The sequence below is a fragment of the Falco punctatus genome, assembly GCF_963210335.1.
Source record: "Falco punctatus genome assembly, chromosome: 11".
NCBI classification, from domain to species: domain Eukaryota; kingdom Metazoa; phylum Chordata; class Aves; order Falconiformes; family Falconidae; genus Falco; species Falco punctatus.
In genome coordinates, this window is record NC_137591.1 from 1,584,033 (window position 1) to 1,601,951 (window position 17,919).

At 41.1% G+C, this 17,919-nt stretch overlaps 1 protein-coding gene across 1 annotated transcript; it reads left to right on the plus strand.

Annotated features, from left to right (window-relative positions):
* Positions 1 to 273: 273 nt before the first annotated feature.
* LRRC40 (leucine rich repeat containing 40) lies at positions 274 to 17,629 on the plus strand. The gene is made up of 15 exons (XM_080406617.1): positions 274 to 445; positions 959 to 1,140; positions 1,645 to 1,718; positions 2,660 to 2,789; positions 3,244 to 3,367; positions 4,067 to 4,209; positions 5,327 to 5,499; positions 5,802 to 5,892; positions 8,227 to 8,272; positions 10,700 to 10,808; positions 11,658 to 11,765; positions 13,386 to 13,496; positions 15,198 to 15,275; positions 16,045 to 16,230; positions 17,238 to 17,629. Exons 1-15 carry the CDS (start codon positions 298 to 300, stop codon positions 17,341 to 17,343), a joined length of 1,809 nt encoding a protein of 602 aa, XP_080262743.1. The 5' UTR covers positions 274 to 297; the 3' UTR covers positions 17,344 to 17,629.
* Positions 17,630 to 17,919: the final 290 nt, after the last annotated feature.

Below are 17,919 nucleotides of genomic sequence, written 5' to 3' on the forward strand. Positions count from 1 at the left end.
CCCCGTTCTGCGGCACAGGCACGGCCCCGCCGGGCGGCCCCGCGGGGGCTCGCACAACCCCAGCCCCTCGGGGAGGTGCGGGGTCCCCGTGCGCCCGCAGCTCCCCGGGCCGGCAACAGGGGTTGCGGGCCGGCCCCGCGCCCCAGTCGGGCACCATTTCGGTGGCCCGGCCTCCAGCTGGCACGGCCGGGCGGGAAATGGCGGCGGCGGGGCAGGCCCGCGGGGCGGCTGCCGGAGCCCGGGCCCCGCCTGCTCGGCGGGGCGGTGCCGGCCGGCGCGGGAGGGAGGGAAGGAGGGATGGCGGCGGCGCGGAGGGTGCGGGCTGGGGACCCCCGCGCCGGCTTCAGGCGGCCGGCGGAGCCGGGCTCCGCCGTGCCGCAGGGGCTGATCCGGGCGGCTCGGAAGAGCGGGCAGCTAAACCTGTCGGGCCGGAGCCTCAGCGAGGGTGAGCGCGGGGAGCCGGCCCCGGGGCGGCGGGGGGCCCCGGCGGGGCCGCGCCGCGCCGCGGCTTGCCCTGCCCTGTAGCCGGCGCGTACGGCGCTTCTGCCCCGCGCCTCGGCCACGCTCAGCCGCGGTTGCCGCCGTGCTGGGCCTGCCGCCCGCGCCCTTCTGCCTTCTGGCGGGAAGAGCCAAGCCGCTCTTCAGCTGAAGGAGCAGGCCGCGGTGCTTGCGGACCTGTGCCGCGGGCCTGGGGTGCCTCCCTGCGCTCGGCGGTGCCACCCGGTCACGGCAGGAGGACTACAGATGGAGCAACAGCAATGAGTATTTCCAGCTATCTGCTTGCAGATCAGCTTACTTTTGGCCGTTGCTGGCCGATTGCCATTAGCTTGTTAGTGTCTGCTCTGGAAAAATGTCTCTTAAAAACACAATTGACTGTATGTGTGTATGTATATGACAGTGGAAGTTGTAGAGTAAATACATGAAGAATTTAATTGCTGCCTGTGTTTTGTGAACATAGTGCCTGATCATGTGTGGAGGATAAATTTGGATACTCCGGAGGAAGCTCATCAAAATCTCTCTTTTGGTGCTGAGGATCGCTGGTGGGAACAAACAGATCTGACCAAGCTGATACTCGCCTCAAACAAACTGCAGTGTCTTTCAGAGGATGTCAAACTGCTGCCCGCGCTCACTGTTCTGGATGTAAGTACGGTGATCCCATCATGGCAGGTGGGAAAATAAAGTCTTGGATCTTTGTTTTGCATTTCATTGCAGCGGTGGGCATGTAGAAGTGGCACAGGTGTATTCCCAAGATAAAGATTGTTACAGAGCACTCTGACAATGTATTGGTTTATGTGCTGGTAGGGGTTACTGTTTTGTGGAAACATATAGGAAATTTTGTTATGGACACTGAAGGAAGAGCTACTACTGGATGCAGCCACCTTTCCTGCACACTCGCACACTCCCCCCCCCCCCCCCCCCCCCCTTCATATTTAATCTCTTAGTGTTTGCCATCAATTAAGTAGAATTTTGCAGATCAGCAGTTGCAATGTCACATTTGGTAATTGCTTTGAGGCACATACATAGCTGTTAACTTGTGTACAGAATTATTTGCTGTATTAGGTGAGCAGAAACAATCTGAGATAGGCAAGGAAAATATACAAAGTAAGAATTAGTAAGTGTATTCTAAAAACTTGTATTTTCCAGGTGCATGATAATCAGCTGACATCACTTCCTTCTGCTTTAGGACAACTAGAAAATCTTCAGAAACTTGATGTCAGGTAAGTACACGTTGCAAAACTGGAACGTGAGAAATACCGCGGTGGCTTTCACAGTGCAAACAAGAGATTGCAGTATATCACGTTTTCTTTCAGAAAATTAATTTCAGAGTTTTAACTAGAAAATATGAGTATATTGAGAATAGTAAGTTTTGAGTCAAAACTGATGATCATGCGTTAAAATTACTTTTAATGATCTGCAAAGTCACGTTCTTGCCTGGAAGGTGAAAAATGGTGATATTTTGGATAATGACACAAGCAATATCTACATTCATTTCCTTCAGTCTGGCAGTTTTGAGTATAAAAATACTTTTTGTTGTGATTAACATACATTGTAAATAGTTGTATAGATCTTGTTATTGCTGGCAAGTTCATAACATTTTGTTTACTGGAGTAAATTTGCGCAGAGGGAGAAAGAGGCTACACTTGCCACTCTTGAGTATGAACTACATAAAGCCCCAAAAAAAGGTCCATCTGGAATATTGTAAATTCAGATAAGGATTAAAAGTATTCTTGAACAAATAAACAAACAAGCCTAATGAATTTCTCCCAGTAAACTAACCCATTGTAGAAGGCTGTAACAGTTGTAGGAGATGGATTTTTCTTAAGGGTGATGGTATCCTGAACAGTGAGCACATGTATATGCCGCAACATGAGAATGTTTTGCAGAAGCCTGTCTGTCTGTCAATGTAATTAATAGTTAAGTCTGTGCTGGCACAGAATATCCAGTGTATCTGATGCTGGATGTGCTTTGTGTGTGCTCTCACATCTGAAGGGTTTGTGTTTCAATAGGCTGTGGGTGGCTAAGATAAACCAGCTGATAAAAGTGTTGCAGCTGTAGTTTGGACAGCATCATGTGTAGCACAAGTGTTCTGTAAGTGGTTATGTTCTTAAAACTACTTAGTAATTGTTTTTTCCTTTTGTGTTCCATGTTTTAATACCAGCCACAACAAACTGAAAAGTGTCCCAGAAGAGTTGATGCAGTTGTCACATTTGAAGAGCCTTCTTCTTCATCACAATGAGCTGAGCCACTTGCCGGATGGATTTGGACAGCTTGTCAATTTAGAAGAATTAGTAAATTACAACTTTTTTAAAAACGCTTGTTTGTGCAGATATATCTGTGTTTTGCGCTGATATATCCATGTTTTGTTACTGCTAATTAAAAAAATCCATAGCTTAGATGGCAGAACTCTGAATATTCTAATGAGTATTCTAATGGTGGGCACAGTGGTGGGTTTTTGTTTTGTTTTGTGTTGGGTTTTTTTTGTCTTTTTTTTGTTTGAAACCAAGTTTTGCTCTTGGTTTGCCAAATATTTTAAGAAAAATCAAATCCCTTGTGATCTGTCAGTCAAGGGAGACTTTTTTTTCTTCTATTCACATTTCTGTCAGGGAGATCCTGAAGATGTCAGCCATCTAATTTTAATGTTCTGCCAGTAATTAATTTTGCAGTAGCAATACTCGTGGGATATTTTAAACATCTCTTTCTAACCTCACTCTCTTCCTCTTTTTTTTTTTTAAAAATCTTCAGGATCTATCCAACAACCATCTCACAGACATTCCAACAAGTTTTGCTTTGCTCATTAACTTAGTGCGACTCAATTTGTCTTGTAATCAGCTGAAGAACCTGCCTGCGGATATCAGTGTGATGAAAAGTAAATTACTTCCCTCAGATTATTAAATGCCATACAGCCAGTTCTGTAGTTATGTTCAGAAATATAGTGTATATTACTCAGGATTTTGAAAATATGTTCTTAAAAGAGCTAATGTATTCTCAAGAACGTTACTTCAGAATGATTTTTAAAAAATCAGTTACAGCTGCTGTATATCAAACTGCAGTCCTCTTATGGTTCATATTTCTTGATAAGTGGGACATGGAGTGATGAGAAACACGTAAGGATTAATAAGTTCTGCTTAGAAGTTAATAGCCTTAAGGCTGCAGTAAGAAATTTGAAAATTTTTTGTCTTTATTGCATATTTTGAGTGGAAAGTAAAGCATAAATGAGAGATAGTTGGAATTATTGGAGAGGAAAACCCCCTAAATTAGAGTGTGATAAAGTTCACTTCTAACATTTAAATATTAAATACAAAGCAATATTAGACCCTTTCTTGACAAGAGGTAGTATTTGTCAGTGTCATTGAAAGCATTCCAGAATGTTCTGTGAAGCATAAATGAAAAGCAGATGCCTTGTTTACAGAAATGTTGATGCTAACTGCTTTGATTTCTGTCAGAATTCTGTTTGGCGAAATGTTGTTATGTTTGTTTTGAAAACCAGGATATTTATGCTTCTGTAGAAAATCAGTTTTTATTTTACCTTCTTTTTCTGTCTGTCGTGGCATGCTTACTTCTGTAGGCTTAAGACTACTGGATTGTACTAAAAACTACCTGGAAACCGTACCTTCTCAGTTAGCAACTATGGCATCTTTGGAACAACTTTATCTGAGAAAAAATAAATTACGTTCCTTACCAGAATTTCCCTCATGCAAATTACTGAAGGTAAGGTTTGAAGTGGTCGGTATACTGTAAATCTGTTTGCTGTAAACTTTTAAAATAATGACTGTCACTTAAAGCACAAATTTTTGTGAAGTGCTGTGATCAAAAGTTCATAATTATTTGTCTAGAACTCCATTTAATACACCCTCATTTGCAATTACTGTCCACATTGGTCAGTCTTAAGGTCACTGGGAAGACAAGTTTGCAGCAGTGTTCTTCAGATTTGAAAAATAAAGGAAATACTTAAAGAGGAATGACTGAAAATCTAGATTTAGTATTGCCTGCAACAGTTGTGCTATGTTATTGTTTTATCTCTAGGAACATATTCTGGATAAATGTATTTTGTTTATTATAATTTTTTTATTTGTAACGGCAGAGAAAGTACTGTTTTTTTTGGTTTTTTCCTCTTCCTTCTAGCATAATTAGATCTTCCAGATATTTTGTAGCCTTAATTCCTGGTACGTTTAAAATCGAAAATCGCCTGTCTCAGAACATCAGAAATTTGTTACTCAATTCACAGAAAAATGATTGGGCCAAGTGAATGCCTTTATCGCTGTGTTGTTTTCAATGATCAAATCCATCAAAGAATGCAGATGCTTTATTTCTGCATAACTCCGAACTCAGTAGTTAAAATCCCAATCTATTTCAGCATTTTCTAACAAAATTCTTGGTGTTTGAAGTTGAGTGTCTTAGTCCATACAGCAGCATGTGTGTACATTCTTTTTGGTCTAAAGAACCATTCAATTTTTCCATTATAAATGAAACGTTTTCAATAGGGAGATGGAGAGCTACCCTCTCAACTTCCTATAACTTGACATTTAAGAAACTTCTTGAGTAAAGAAGTTGTTGACAAGTTCCTGACAAAAGTGGAGCAAATTTATTCCTGGCTTGGAAATGGAACTTAAAGCTGAGGGATCTGTGATGGTTCCAAAAAAGCTAAGTTCAGACTTGGGTCTCTGTTTGGAGTGTTTGATGTTTCATGTGCAGATGAAAGATAATAAGATCTATATTTTCTCCATGTCATCATCTGTTTTTGCCAATGTCATGATTTAGGAAATAAGTAAGTTACAAAGCAATCTTTCTAGAGTGACACAATTGTGGATGATCTTTGTTTCCATAGGAATTACATGCTGGTGAAAATCAGATCGAAATACTAAATGCAGAGAATTTGAAGCATCTGAATTCCCTTTCTGTACTGGAACTTAGAGACAACAAGATAAAATCGGTTCCTGATGAAATTACTCTGCTTCAGAAGTTGGAGCGACTTGACCTCGCCAACAATGATATCAGTAGGTAATATTAAAAGCTGTGTTGTGTCTGAGATGAGGCATAGCTAATGACATCTAATGACAACTAATTCTATAATGATGTATTACACTTTGTAAAATGTAATTTCAAAAGGGCTCAGTCATAAAATGAACCATTTGTACATTGTGTAATTGTTATGGTCAAACTGTGCCTTTGTTAACTGTAGTATGTTCTGTATCTTTTTATTGGAACCTGAGGTTGAGAATACCAGGCCATCTGACATACCATTGCAAATTCTTTAGAAATTGTTTGGAAGCCTCTTTGAAATGAGTTGTTTCCATTTACAGGTTGCCTTATACATTGGGGAACCTTCCTCAGCTGAAATTCCTGGCATTAGAGGGAAATCCTTTGAGAACCATTCGAAGAGACCTTCTGCAAGTAAGCAGTGTAGACTGTATGTAAAGTTTGGTTATGTTGCATATGTACATGATCCAAATTGTGTAGCCAGAACAGTAAAAAAACCCTACAGAATATGCCCAGATTTCAAGTAACCTGTGCAACTTTAATCCATCTCTTTTGTTTGTGTGTATTGTGATTTGGGTACTCTTTCCACTCGAGTCTGATCCAGTGCATAAGACCATGGGGACTGTGGAATAAAGGCAGTCATTGCTTTCTGATGTGCTATAGAAGCTGTAATATATGTTGCAAATGAAGCAATAGGTCTACTGCCTAATCCCGTTGCAATGCTGGGCGAGTACTTTACATCAGGCTTTTCCTAGATGTGCATGGATTTCTGTTTTTTGTTTCCTACTTCCCTGAATTAAGGATCTAGGATTCAATTTCCAAAGCATATTTGATGGCACATCCATTTTGAGCAATAACAAACTGATGTAGTATGTTTTCTTAAGAATAACATACACCTCAGATTTGCATTCCCTTTGTAGGTGACCGCCAAAGTGAAGGTGTGAGCTCTGTGTGAGCAAACTAGTACGTAGGGCAGGAGGGAGGCTGGAGCATGGGCACTACAGCTGCTATGGAATTGCCTGTTATTTTTATTCCGAGGCAGGCCCCTCTTCCTGTTGGTGGTATACATTACTTCTTTCTGTGTTTCTGCCAGTGTTATAAAATAAATGTTTACAAAGCACTGGGATTCTCTAAAAGTAAGCCTCAGTGAAGACTCTGTTGAAATGATTTTTTTTTAGTATCTGTCAGAAGAGGCAAAACATTGTGTATCTGATTAAATGGGCATTGTATGCACTAAATTAATGAGCAAGGCCTCAGTGGGTGGAAGTCATACATGATTCCAGAGTTCAAACTTGGCTTAAAATGCGCAGACAAAGGAGTTCGAGTTCAGGTTGCCTGGTTACTTTAGTTCTGGTATTCTCTAGCTTCTGAGGATTTGCTGTCTTTCAAATGTAAGAGCATAGATGTGTGTATTTCAGATTTGTAGCAAACGACAGGTACAAGGATTATGATATTTTATACTTAGACTGTCTTGATCCATTACCCACATGTGAATTCATATAACTGGAATTTTATATACTTCCCTAGATTTTTTTACATTTGATTTAGAAGAGTAATTGGTAAAGCTTGTAGCGTTCCCCAGGCACCACTTAGAAGCAGGTGAATACTGAGATTAAGGATTGGCAGGTACTGGGGAGTAAGTGTAGCACAGCAGGCACTTGTCCTGTTTCTGGATGACTTTCTAGTAATTTTCTGTTAAATCCTAGTCTCTCCTTTTTGTGTAACATACCACCACATGGCTGATGAGCTTTGTCTTTCTGTCTGCTTTCCTCTCTGTGCAAGCCACATGACTTTACTCAGCTTTCTGTTTGATGACCACCTTTTCCTTAAAAGTTTTCAGGTTCTTCCATAGTGGCTTCCCTTGTCTTACGCAGCTCAGCACATGCTATGCGTAGTTGTGCCTGTAGTCAGTCCCGGTCTCCTCTGGCCTCTCTTTCTCAGTCTTGTGTCTTCTGTTTCTGTCATCTCACCAGATCCCTTCCGAGGGTTCCTCCCTTTCCAACATCCACATTTTCCTTATCCCCTCTGCATTCAAATCAGCCAGTGTCTTACTGTGTGTAATACAGATGGCAGCTGGAATGAGAAATGTTAATTCATATTCAGCACTTTCAGTCCCTGGTTTTAAAGCATCAAGGAGAAGCATGTAAAAACTGTAAGGAAAACCTAGCTTTATCCTAAAATAAATGGTCTTGTGAGATTATGCTTGATTACTCATAGACTTTGTTTTACCAGTAGAAGTTGCTGTGACAGGATAGAAAGTAAAGTCTTCGGAGGATCAAGCTGTTAAAAATTCATGCAAATTATGTAAACTGCAGTGGTTTTCCCAGAGGTTATGATTTTGTACATAAAAAGTCACCAAAGCACTGAACAGTCAGCTTCCTTGACAAAATTTAAATGTCTTCTCCAAAGCGTAATTGTACTAGACCTTCTGCAAGGGAAGATTAAGTTCATTTTTCCCTTGCTCTTGGACCCGGGTAACTACTTAAGATAAAAAGCTAAAAATGTGGAGCCTGGGGTAGTGATATGGGATTGGAAGTTTTCAGCTGGAATAAAACAAAATTGTAAATAAGCAAGTTGATCAGCTGCTGCAAAGAGGAGGGTTTTTCTATGGGGCAGCCTTAGGTGGATTTTATAGTCAGCAGTGCCACAGGCTCCACCTGTGTGACTGGAATTGTCATTCTTCATTGTCAAAACAGCTGTGTAAACACTGGCTGGCAAATGCTTACTGGCTTTTTTTATTTTTTAAAGAAAGGCACCCAGGAACTTCTGAAATATCTAAGAAGCAAAATCCAAGGTATGTTGCTGTATTGCATTGCAGTTTAAAGAGAACCTTCTTAAGAAATTAAATTAGAACCTATGGAAGGTAGTTTTTTAAATCCAGGTTTCTCCAGTTCTCCTGCAATAAGAATTTTCTTTACACTTTGCTCTTATATCTCAACACTGTTTCTCTTTCTTACTTTATTAGATAATACTGAATAACAAACAGTCCCTACTGAGGACTATAATTTAGTAAAATAATCATTTTTCCCCTGGTCCCGTTATGCATTTTGCATGAGGAATTCCAGTAGCTTTTTTATTTTTCCTCTGAACATCAACATGGGAAGTTTTACGTAAGGGGATCTTCCTTTTAAGCTTGCCATCTGTCTGCTGGCTTGGTCACTATACTGTACCCAAGAGTAGGTGACATTTTGCAGAGATATTATGTATTGCTTATGTAATAGCATGGGCGGTGCAGTCCTGTGATTCCCAGAAGTACACACGTGGAAATTCTGCCTTCAAGTCTTGGCGATGCCATGAAGTCTACCTCATAGCTGACTAAGAATATAAAAAGTTTTGGCGAGAAAGTAGCTGATTATTTTAAACATCATTCTAATCCTGGCCTGTTAGAATTTATCTTCCTACTGTCCAGTAGCCTTGATCCCAACATTTCCTATAGAAATAATTAAAAAGACATAAAGCAGAAAATGAGATGAAATGTTTCAAGGTGATTCTCTGTGCAAATGTGCTGTGTTTTTTGCAGAGTCCTCTCTTGTATGCAAAGCTCTGTCTCTGTGGATTAAAAAGCACCTAGATGATTCTGTCTCACATTTCTCTAACAGATACGGTACTTTGTGAAAATGAATCTGTAGTATTAAAACAGACAAAAACCTGTGAGTTGCTTCAGCGCACTCAGGTCATTTTCCAGATTGATACTGGGGCTTCTAATTCACTGAGCTACTTTGGCATTTGGATTTGTTTTTTTCTTTTCTGTGTTTTCTAAACAAAATAGCAGAGATATAGTTTATTTTTTGTTATATGGGAAACTGGCTGTCAGAGTCCTTAAGTAGCTTGCATACTGAGAAGATGAAATCCTTTCAAACCAGGACTTCAGTTTACCATCTCTAGAGATCTTAATCTTTCTTAAGTTTTAAAACATAAAGTAGTCAAAATATCTGCATTCACTGGTCATGTTAAATATGATATTTATATTTATGATTATGCTGCACTTAAATGGCAAAAAATGCTTAACTTCTCAGATTAGAAGGAGCCTTGATAATACATGTAAGCAACTTTTATTGAAAATGCTATGTGTGCATTTTCCTTTTAAAGTGGATTTTCTATCCATCTGCCAGAGGATGGCAGTATTAATTAGGTTACTGCAGCATATAAAATTGCTTCAAAATGTCAGTTTCTGTGCAAATCTGACATTATTAACTTAACAGAAATTGAATAATAAAATAATTGAATGCTAGAGGACGTACTCAGAAGCTTATCTGGTGAACTATAATAATATAATTGTGGATAATAAAATCAGCTAATGTCTTGTATGTACAACAGTGCTTGTGATTTTACTCTACCTGTTATGGTATCTGAGTTGAAGCTAAAGCAGTAGCAGTCCTGTTTCTGTGGAGGTTTAAACTGGAAGAAGGCCTCTTTTTTTGCTTGGTCTTGACCTTTTTGACCTTCCTTAATGAAAGGATAACTAGCTGCTGTTAGGTGCAATTGTTATAGACTTTTATTCGTGAATACTACTGAGTTTCCATAGAGTTTTGTTCAATTTCTTTTAGCAGAAGTTGGATTTATCATATATTTGGATTTCTAGCTAAGTTTTACCTCACTGATGCGTATGTGGATCCCTGGGGTGTGATGCCACACCTCAGATGTGCAGAACAATGCTTTTAATCCGCATTTCTTAAATATTCAAAGTAGCCTTGCAACACCACGAGCTTTTTTTATGTGGTTTGTAGGTAGTAATCAAAAGGAACTTAACAGAGAACAGTGTGATGAAAGTTTATAAGTATTAATGTTTAAAAAAAAATTGTGGCCGAATTTGCTGTTTTGGGTATAGGTGGTGTAGATAATTTGTAGCCAAAATTCCTTGTTTATCATTGTTTCTAGCTCCTTGCCCCATGGAGGTTGCTGCCTAACATAACAGCTAGCATAACATCTCTATGGCTTCCTGACCAGTTTTTAAAAATGCGTGTCGTCCCCTCTCCTTCTCACCTCCCCAAAACCAAACAAACCAGAAGCCCAAGATTACAAAAAATCTAAAATCTTTACAATAAAATTCTTGAAATCATCTGAATCAGATTGTATTCCATTGAGCCAGGATACATGAAGAATTAAAAAAGTGTGATGGCAGGTGACTAGGGACACCGAACCTTTCCATCCTGGTCATTCAGAACACCACAGCTGGCTGCAGCCTGTAGTTTGTGTGACTGTATATGCTTGTTATCTCTAGATGATGTGACTAGGCCAAATGAAGAGCCTCCTGTGACAGCCATGACTCTCCCAAGTGAGTCAAGGATTAACATGCATGCCATAACATCACTAAAGTTATTGGAATATAGGTACGCGTTTTGAAATATTACCTATTTTTAAAGCTGTAAGAATACTTTTCTATTTTTTGACACACACACACCCCCCTGCAAAAACTGGCTGCGAATCCTGCAGCATTTTTAACTTTGTGTGCTCAGGAATAGGCAGATTTGAATTGCCAGGGTTTTTAATTATTTCATTGTAATCAAATATCCCACAGTAACGTTTCTGTTAACTCAGTGAAATGCTTAATACCTTCAGGGGCTTTTAATACCTTTTAAACTTCTTTAGCAGTTTTCATTAAGTCTCAGATTATCTTATAGTAGGTGAGTCCCTCTTTGGTTATTTCTTAAATGTAACCAACAATGTAACTTGTTAGGCTGGGAAAGGGGAAGAACACAGTGTTTGCTGAGACCTGCTGGTGAAATGCATAGTGCTGCTGTGAGCTGGAACGTGGAAAGGACCTTGCTGTGGTGAAGGGGCTGGGCTGGCCACAAATGTTCATTTGTGATCCCAAATAGAGTCGTTACTCACTGAGCTGAGAGGGGGAAATCTGTTTAATGCCAGTCTTGCTACCCTTTCTGGCCCACTGTAGCACTTTACACATTTGTTGAGGTAGTGGCATAACTCGGCTGATTTTTCTTAAGCAAGGTAACAGATCAGGGTGCCGGTGTGAAGTGACGCTATTGCCCAGGTGCCATGTAACACTGTACAGTGAATGGTAGCTTTCTGATTAACAGTCCTTCAAGGACTTCAAACTGTAGATATTTATGTATCTATTCTACTACTCATCTTTTTCTACAAGAACAGGAAAATGTCTTGTTAATAGGAAATTGTTAACTTGTCCATGTTATCCAGCTTAAATGCTTTCCATTGTGTAGTGAGAAGCAGGCAGCTGTGATTCCCGATGAACTGTTCAATGCGGTCAGAGGCAATCCGGTCACTACTGTCAACTTCAGCAAAAACCAGCTGAGTGAAATTCCTCCAAGGTACTTTTGTAAAGGTCATTCTCTATTCGTTGCTTTCTTTTTTTATTTTTGTTCCTCAGCACCTTGTGTTTTCCTGAATTGAGTAGATTTACACTTTATGCGGTGTATGTGGTTGTATATGCACACAACACATAAATGGAAGTATAATTGGGAAGCTGAATAAGGCACTTGTCTTTCTAGTACAAATAGCCTGCAGGTGGGTCTGTTGATTAACGTGAAGATGGCGGTAAAAAGCAGCTTGGCTGTACTCAATATTGCTTTCATTACATGTTGTTTTTCATCTTGCTTTGCTAAGCGTTGTTGAAATGAATGGTGAGAGAGTGATGTGACTTCTCATAATAATGAAGTGCTGTACTTAGCTACAGTGTAGTATTGTTTTCTCTATAAAGCAGTCTTTTTCCTATATGAAGATAATTCACCACTTTATTGGGTGAGAACTTCATAATATAGCTGAGGTTCTGTTTAAATTCAGTGTCTTCAGATAGCATAATTGTTTGTGGTTCTTTTTTTAAGGAAGCCTGAACAATTTCCGTGCCTTTTTTCTTGATAGGTTTTCTGTCTCATCGCATAGCGTTTGATATTATTGCACTTGTTATGTCATCCACAGTTAAGGAGAAGCATTCTCTTAACATTAATGGAATAAATAGTCTTTTTGTGTGAGGAGGAAGGTTACTGCATCTCTGGTAACCTTCATTTCATAAGAAAATCATGAAAGCTGATTTTTAAGGCTACCGCCACGTTTGTGGGGGTAGCTTATTTCCATTCTTGGACCCAAGCGTGCTGAACATTTAACCTTTAGCACATAGAGCTTGAAGAGGCGTGATCTTTTTCTTATAGGAAAAAAATTGCTCCTCAGCACAGTTTCTAGAAAATCAATTTAGCAACATAATGCCTGTGCCTCCTATGCTTTTTCTCTATATTAGAGGCTGCTGCATTCACTGGGGATAGGTGTAGGTGTGCAGCCGCTAGGTGCTAGACAATTCAGTGGCAAGCAAGATAGGAGAGAGGAGTATTTTGTCATTTAGTTACCTTTTATTTTTAGGGTTAAACCAGAGAATCTATTGTAGGGAATTTTTTTTTTTGGAGGGGGGCTTTTACACTAAAGCATCTTAATACAATACCCTTTTACAAGAAGCAGCAAATGCTATGTTTCCTGGAATTTGTAATCGGAGAACAGTGGGACAGAAAGGTAGAAATAAAATAACAATCTCTTTCTGTTTGTTTGACTGCTAAAGAAGATGGATAGAGTCTTTTGTTAAAATATTTACAGGGCAGGAGATGGCAGTGATGGCCATATGTGCCATAGTTTCTGAAAATACCTCTTAACTGCATTTACGTGAGCAGGCTTTTGTAGTAAAATTTACTCTCCTAATCAATGAAAGAAAATTTAATCTCCCAATAACTTTAGTTAGATGATTCTGAGCTTTGTCTTTCATCAAGTGTAAGATGCCAGGACAGGCAACTTTCACAGGTGGAACTTTCCATTATCTTCACAAAACTGCTTCTGAAATGTCAGGTGTCCTTGATTTATGGAATAAAGCAGGTTTTTTTTCAATAATTTAGAAAACAGAATGCAAACGTGAGCTTACATAATAAAAGTATATTCGTGTTGGCTTTCAGGATTGTGGAGCTGAAAGACTCAGTTTGTGCTGTCAGCCTTGGCTTCAATAAAATCTCATCTATTTCCTTGGAGCTCTGCATGCTCCATAAATTGACACATTTGGATATCAGGTTTGTGACGTGTGTTGGACTTCCTTTCTCTAACTTATTTTAATGCCTTTTTAAACCAGCCATCTGTTACAGTGGAATAGCAGTACTGAAATAATTTTTCATTTCCCAAAATGCCTCCGTGACAGTTGAATGACCAGCAGATTGGAAATAGCAAGTGGCCTAGATTTAGGCATTGCTTAAAGAAAAACAGAAAAAAACCCAAGTGGCCAAGCTCTGAGACTTGCTGTGATGAAAGGTCTTGCCTCAGTCATAAAAAGGCTGACAGGGATGTTAAGTTGCTATTTAAAAGCAACCCCCAGCCACCCCACAAAAGAAACCCACCCCCCAAAATCCTGGAGGGTAGTTGGGAAGTGGTACAGGCAGGGTACAAATCCTGTTGTGCTGCCTGAATCTGAAGCTGTCTGTGGCTATTTTGTTTGCAACAGATTGCTACTTACTGTCATTTTACCTTCTCCAACTGCTGAATAATATGCAATTGGGATTAGCTTCCTGGCATTTTGTCTCTGGTGTTTCACAAAATGAAAAGTAGCAAAGTGCGGCTGCAGACAGGTTTTAATTTTGGCTTGATCTAAAGTAATCTGCTTGTGTCTGGAGAGAGTCCAGCGAGGGGCCACCAAGCTGGAGGGTCTGGAGCATCTCTCCTCCGAGGAGAGGCTGGCAGAGCTGGGGCTGCTCAGCCTGGAGCAGAGCTCAGGGGTCTCATCCGTGTGCGCAGACACCCGCAGGGAGGGTGCTGAGGACAGAGTCAGGCTCCTCCTGTGGTGCCCAGGGGCACGACCGGAGGCAACGGGCACACAGGGACACCCAGGAGGGTCCCTCTGGACACCAGGAGACACTTGTCCCTGTGAGGGTGACTGAGCACTGGCACAGGTTGTTCAGGGAGGTGAGGGAGTCTCCATCCTTGGAGAGCCCCAGAACCCAACCGGATGGGGCCCTGTGCCACCTGCGCCAGGGGCTCAGACCAGATGAGCTCCAGAGGTCCCTGCCACCTCCAACCAGCCAGTGATTCTGTGGTGTACATGCTGCTGATGGAGGAGTGAGGCTGAAGACCACAGAAATGCGTGATCATATTGAGATTGATGAGGGAACGAGGTTAAATATCTTGGTGATTAAGGATTTAGGTCTAAGTCTGGGCATCTTGTAGTGAGTGGTCTGCATTTTTCTGGAGTGGCTCTTTGTGTCACATTCAGGCTCTAGGGGTTTGTAAGGACAAACAAGGTGTCTTCCTTGTATTTAAGAAGCTTCTGAATGGCTTCCTGTCGTGGGAAACACTACGTTGACAGTAGCCGTAAACGAGTTTGTTACAGCTATTAGATAGTGGGCTAAAAGAATTTTGAAGAAGTTTAGAGTTATCCTACTGATTCACTTTGGCACCAAGATGTGGGCGGCTTCTTAAGCTTTCCTCTGAAACACAAGGAGCTGAAGTGCCGGGCAGGTTTGTGGAGTTGTTAGATGCTTTGAAGTACTTGGGAATCTTTAGAGGACAGACTTTACATCTCCTGCTGGCAGAAATGAGAATGCAAACTGGCTTGCAGTAGCAAGCATCTGTACTTGAACATGGGCTTGACCCATTTATGAAGCAATTAATTGGTTTAAGACAGCATGTTGGCACTGGTAAATATGCATATTCTGTCTCTGTGGATTCTTAACTACACTTTCATAGAAGTTAGTGATTATTTTTTGTCTTCATTTGATACACAGAAATAACTTTTTGACATCTTTACCTGAGGAAATGGAGGCACTGACAAGACTGCAAATAATAAATCTTTCTTTTAATAGGTGAGCAACTATTTAGATTTTTTTAAAAATATACAATAATAACATTGAATTTGGCTCAGTTCTTTTTATTTTCGTGTGATGTAAGAATGAGGAGGCGCTTGATCAGCAGGCTGTGAGCGATGAAGTGAGTATACTACTTTACACAATGGGTAGTGTATTTTGGGAACTTTCCGCCGCAAACGTTTTGGAGAGAGGCAGTAGCAACAGGTTAAAAAAGGGATTAAACAATGTTGTGAATTATATAGATCCAAAAATGGAGGCCAACAGGACTACCCTCCAGCATCCATGAGACAGCCATTCCAAAAAACACAAGGGGAGTGGTTGGCAGGAAGCAGGCAAGTGGTGTCCCTGAGGGGCACCTGCTGCTGCTCTTGCAGCAGAGGCAGGGCTGGGCTGGAAGCAGCCTTCCTCCACCTCGGCGGGGTGTTTCTGAAGTACACGAGAGAAGAGCTGGCCTCCCTTCCTTACGCTGGCGAGTCATGTTCTGTGAGACAGCCAGTCTTGTAAAATGAACGCAGTCAGCCTGCAGTTCTGTTAGAGGTGCTGAACTGGCACTCATTTTCGAATGTGTGCGTTTTGTTGACCTTTTTCACGATGTGCAAGGTAAAAGAATGGATTCTTTCTGCTTTCAGAGCGGTATGTTTAAACGTGTACCTTAAATGATAAGGCTGAAATGTTGTCTGATGTTTAAAGGCTGCTAATTTTGTTAATGCCCTGTTTCTGCTCTATTTCTGACTTTCATTGGTTTGCCTCCTTTTTCTTCTTGAAGATTTAAAGTATTTCCCAGCGTCCTTTATCACATCCTAGCACTGGAGACTATCCTGCTCAGTAACAACCAGGTTGGGTCCATAGACCCTCTGCAGCTAAAGAAGATGGACAGGCTTGGAACACTGGACCTTCAGAATAACGATCTCCTCCAGGTGCCACCGGAACTTGGAAACTGTGAAACTCTAAGGTGTGTGTTCTAAGTCTATGTAGCGACCTGTTTTATAAAAAATATATTGTGACTGATTTCTTCGGGGCTTGTATCATCAGAAGAAAAAGTATTACTTGGCAGTATATGTTCATGTAGGTCTTGATACATAAAAAAGGTCTCTCTTAGCATTTGTAAAACAGTTAAATTCCTTCCTTGTTTTCTCAGTATTGTAGAGAACTGGGGGCAGTTGTTTCATGATTAAAAAAAAAAAAAAAGAAAGGGTATGTTGCTTTGTGTAGATCTAATGTTGGAACCGAAGTCAGTTACACGCGCCTGTGTGTACAGACCCGCTGGTGGTACACCTGCAGACAAGCCGGTTAGCCAGGCAGGCCAGCTGATACATTCAGCTCCTTCCCGCTGCGTGTAACTCGCGTTGCTGCAAAAGAGACGGGATAACATTCTCAAAATAACCTATAAAGAGAGGTGGCTGTGAACACCCTTACATAATGCACACCGAAGGGGACGGTTAGGCATAAGCGGTCTGTCTTGTTAAAGACAAATTGCTGGTCCCTGTGGCTTTCTCCTTTAAGGAAAGTTTCCGGAAGGACTTCAAAAATACAAAATAAAACACCACCGCCACCCCCACAAGCAAAAACCTCCGCATGCCGAAGAGGCTAGCAGCTAAGCTGGAAATGGGAGGGTTGCAAATTAACGTAGTTTTCCTTTTTTACTGTACCGTTTCTGTATTTCAGAAGTTCTTTTTCTCGCCCTCTCTTCTGGCAGAGGCTTGCTGAAGAAGTAGGGTATGTGTGTATTATGCGTCTACAGTAATATATCACCACTGATTTATTAGCATAAATTAAAATTCAGATGTCTCTAAAGAAGATAAGTTAGTGTGAACTAGGGAAGCAGGAATTAAAATTCTTTTATTGGAACAGAAGAGGAATTAGTTATGAATTTCAGAAGATTTAAAAACCTCTGTGCAGCTTATGAACATGTTGGTACAACGTCTATACAAGTAACTGAAACCCTCTCATTTTTTCTAGGACACTTCTGTTAGAGGGAAACCCATTCCGCACTCCCCGGGCAGCCATTCTGGCAAAAGGAACAGCTGCAGTGCTGGAGTACCTGAGAAGCCGCATTCCTGCTTGATACAACAGCCCGTGTCCTTGGCAGACTTGGGAATCCCGGTACAAGCCAAGCCTTACCCCATCTGACCAAAGGCTGCCGGGTTTGACTGCCTTCCTCCCACCTCGTCAGCTCATTGGTAACCTGGCCTGTGCCATAAAGCGTTTACAGTGGTGTTTATAGTTTGCATGTTAAGAATGAACTCGCCTGTGAAATACTTTCCCCTCAAGGCTGCACGTTTGGGGAGTGCGTTTTAAGATACCACAACCGATGTTTACACTTTCCGTAATAAAAATACCACTGAAACTGCCTTCAGTAAATGGGGATAATGTTTGTTCTACAGTTAAGCTAATTTTTAAAAAGAATTGTCACCACTGAAGTATTTGAGCAAAAGGCAGAAGCAGCCACTTTGATTTTTGTATGCCTGTTTTATAATCTCCTGTAAGGTATTTGGTCGCTCTTCACTGCTGCCTCAAAAAATTGGCTGCTGGTTTGTACGTGATGAAACACACGAACTGTACGATGATGTAAGGGCATGGTCCGAGACGTGCTGCAGCCGTGTGCGTGCCTCACGTACAAGGTGGTTGATGTTGGTAGCTG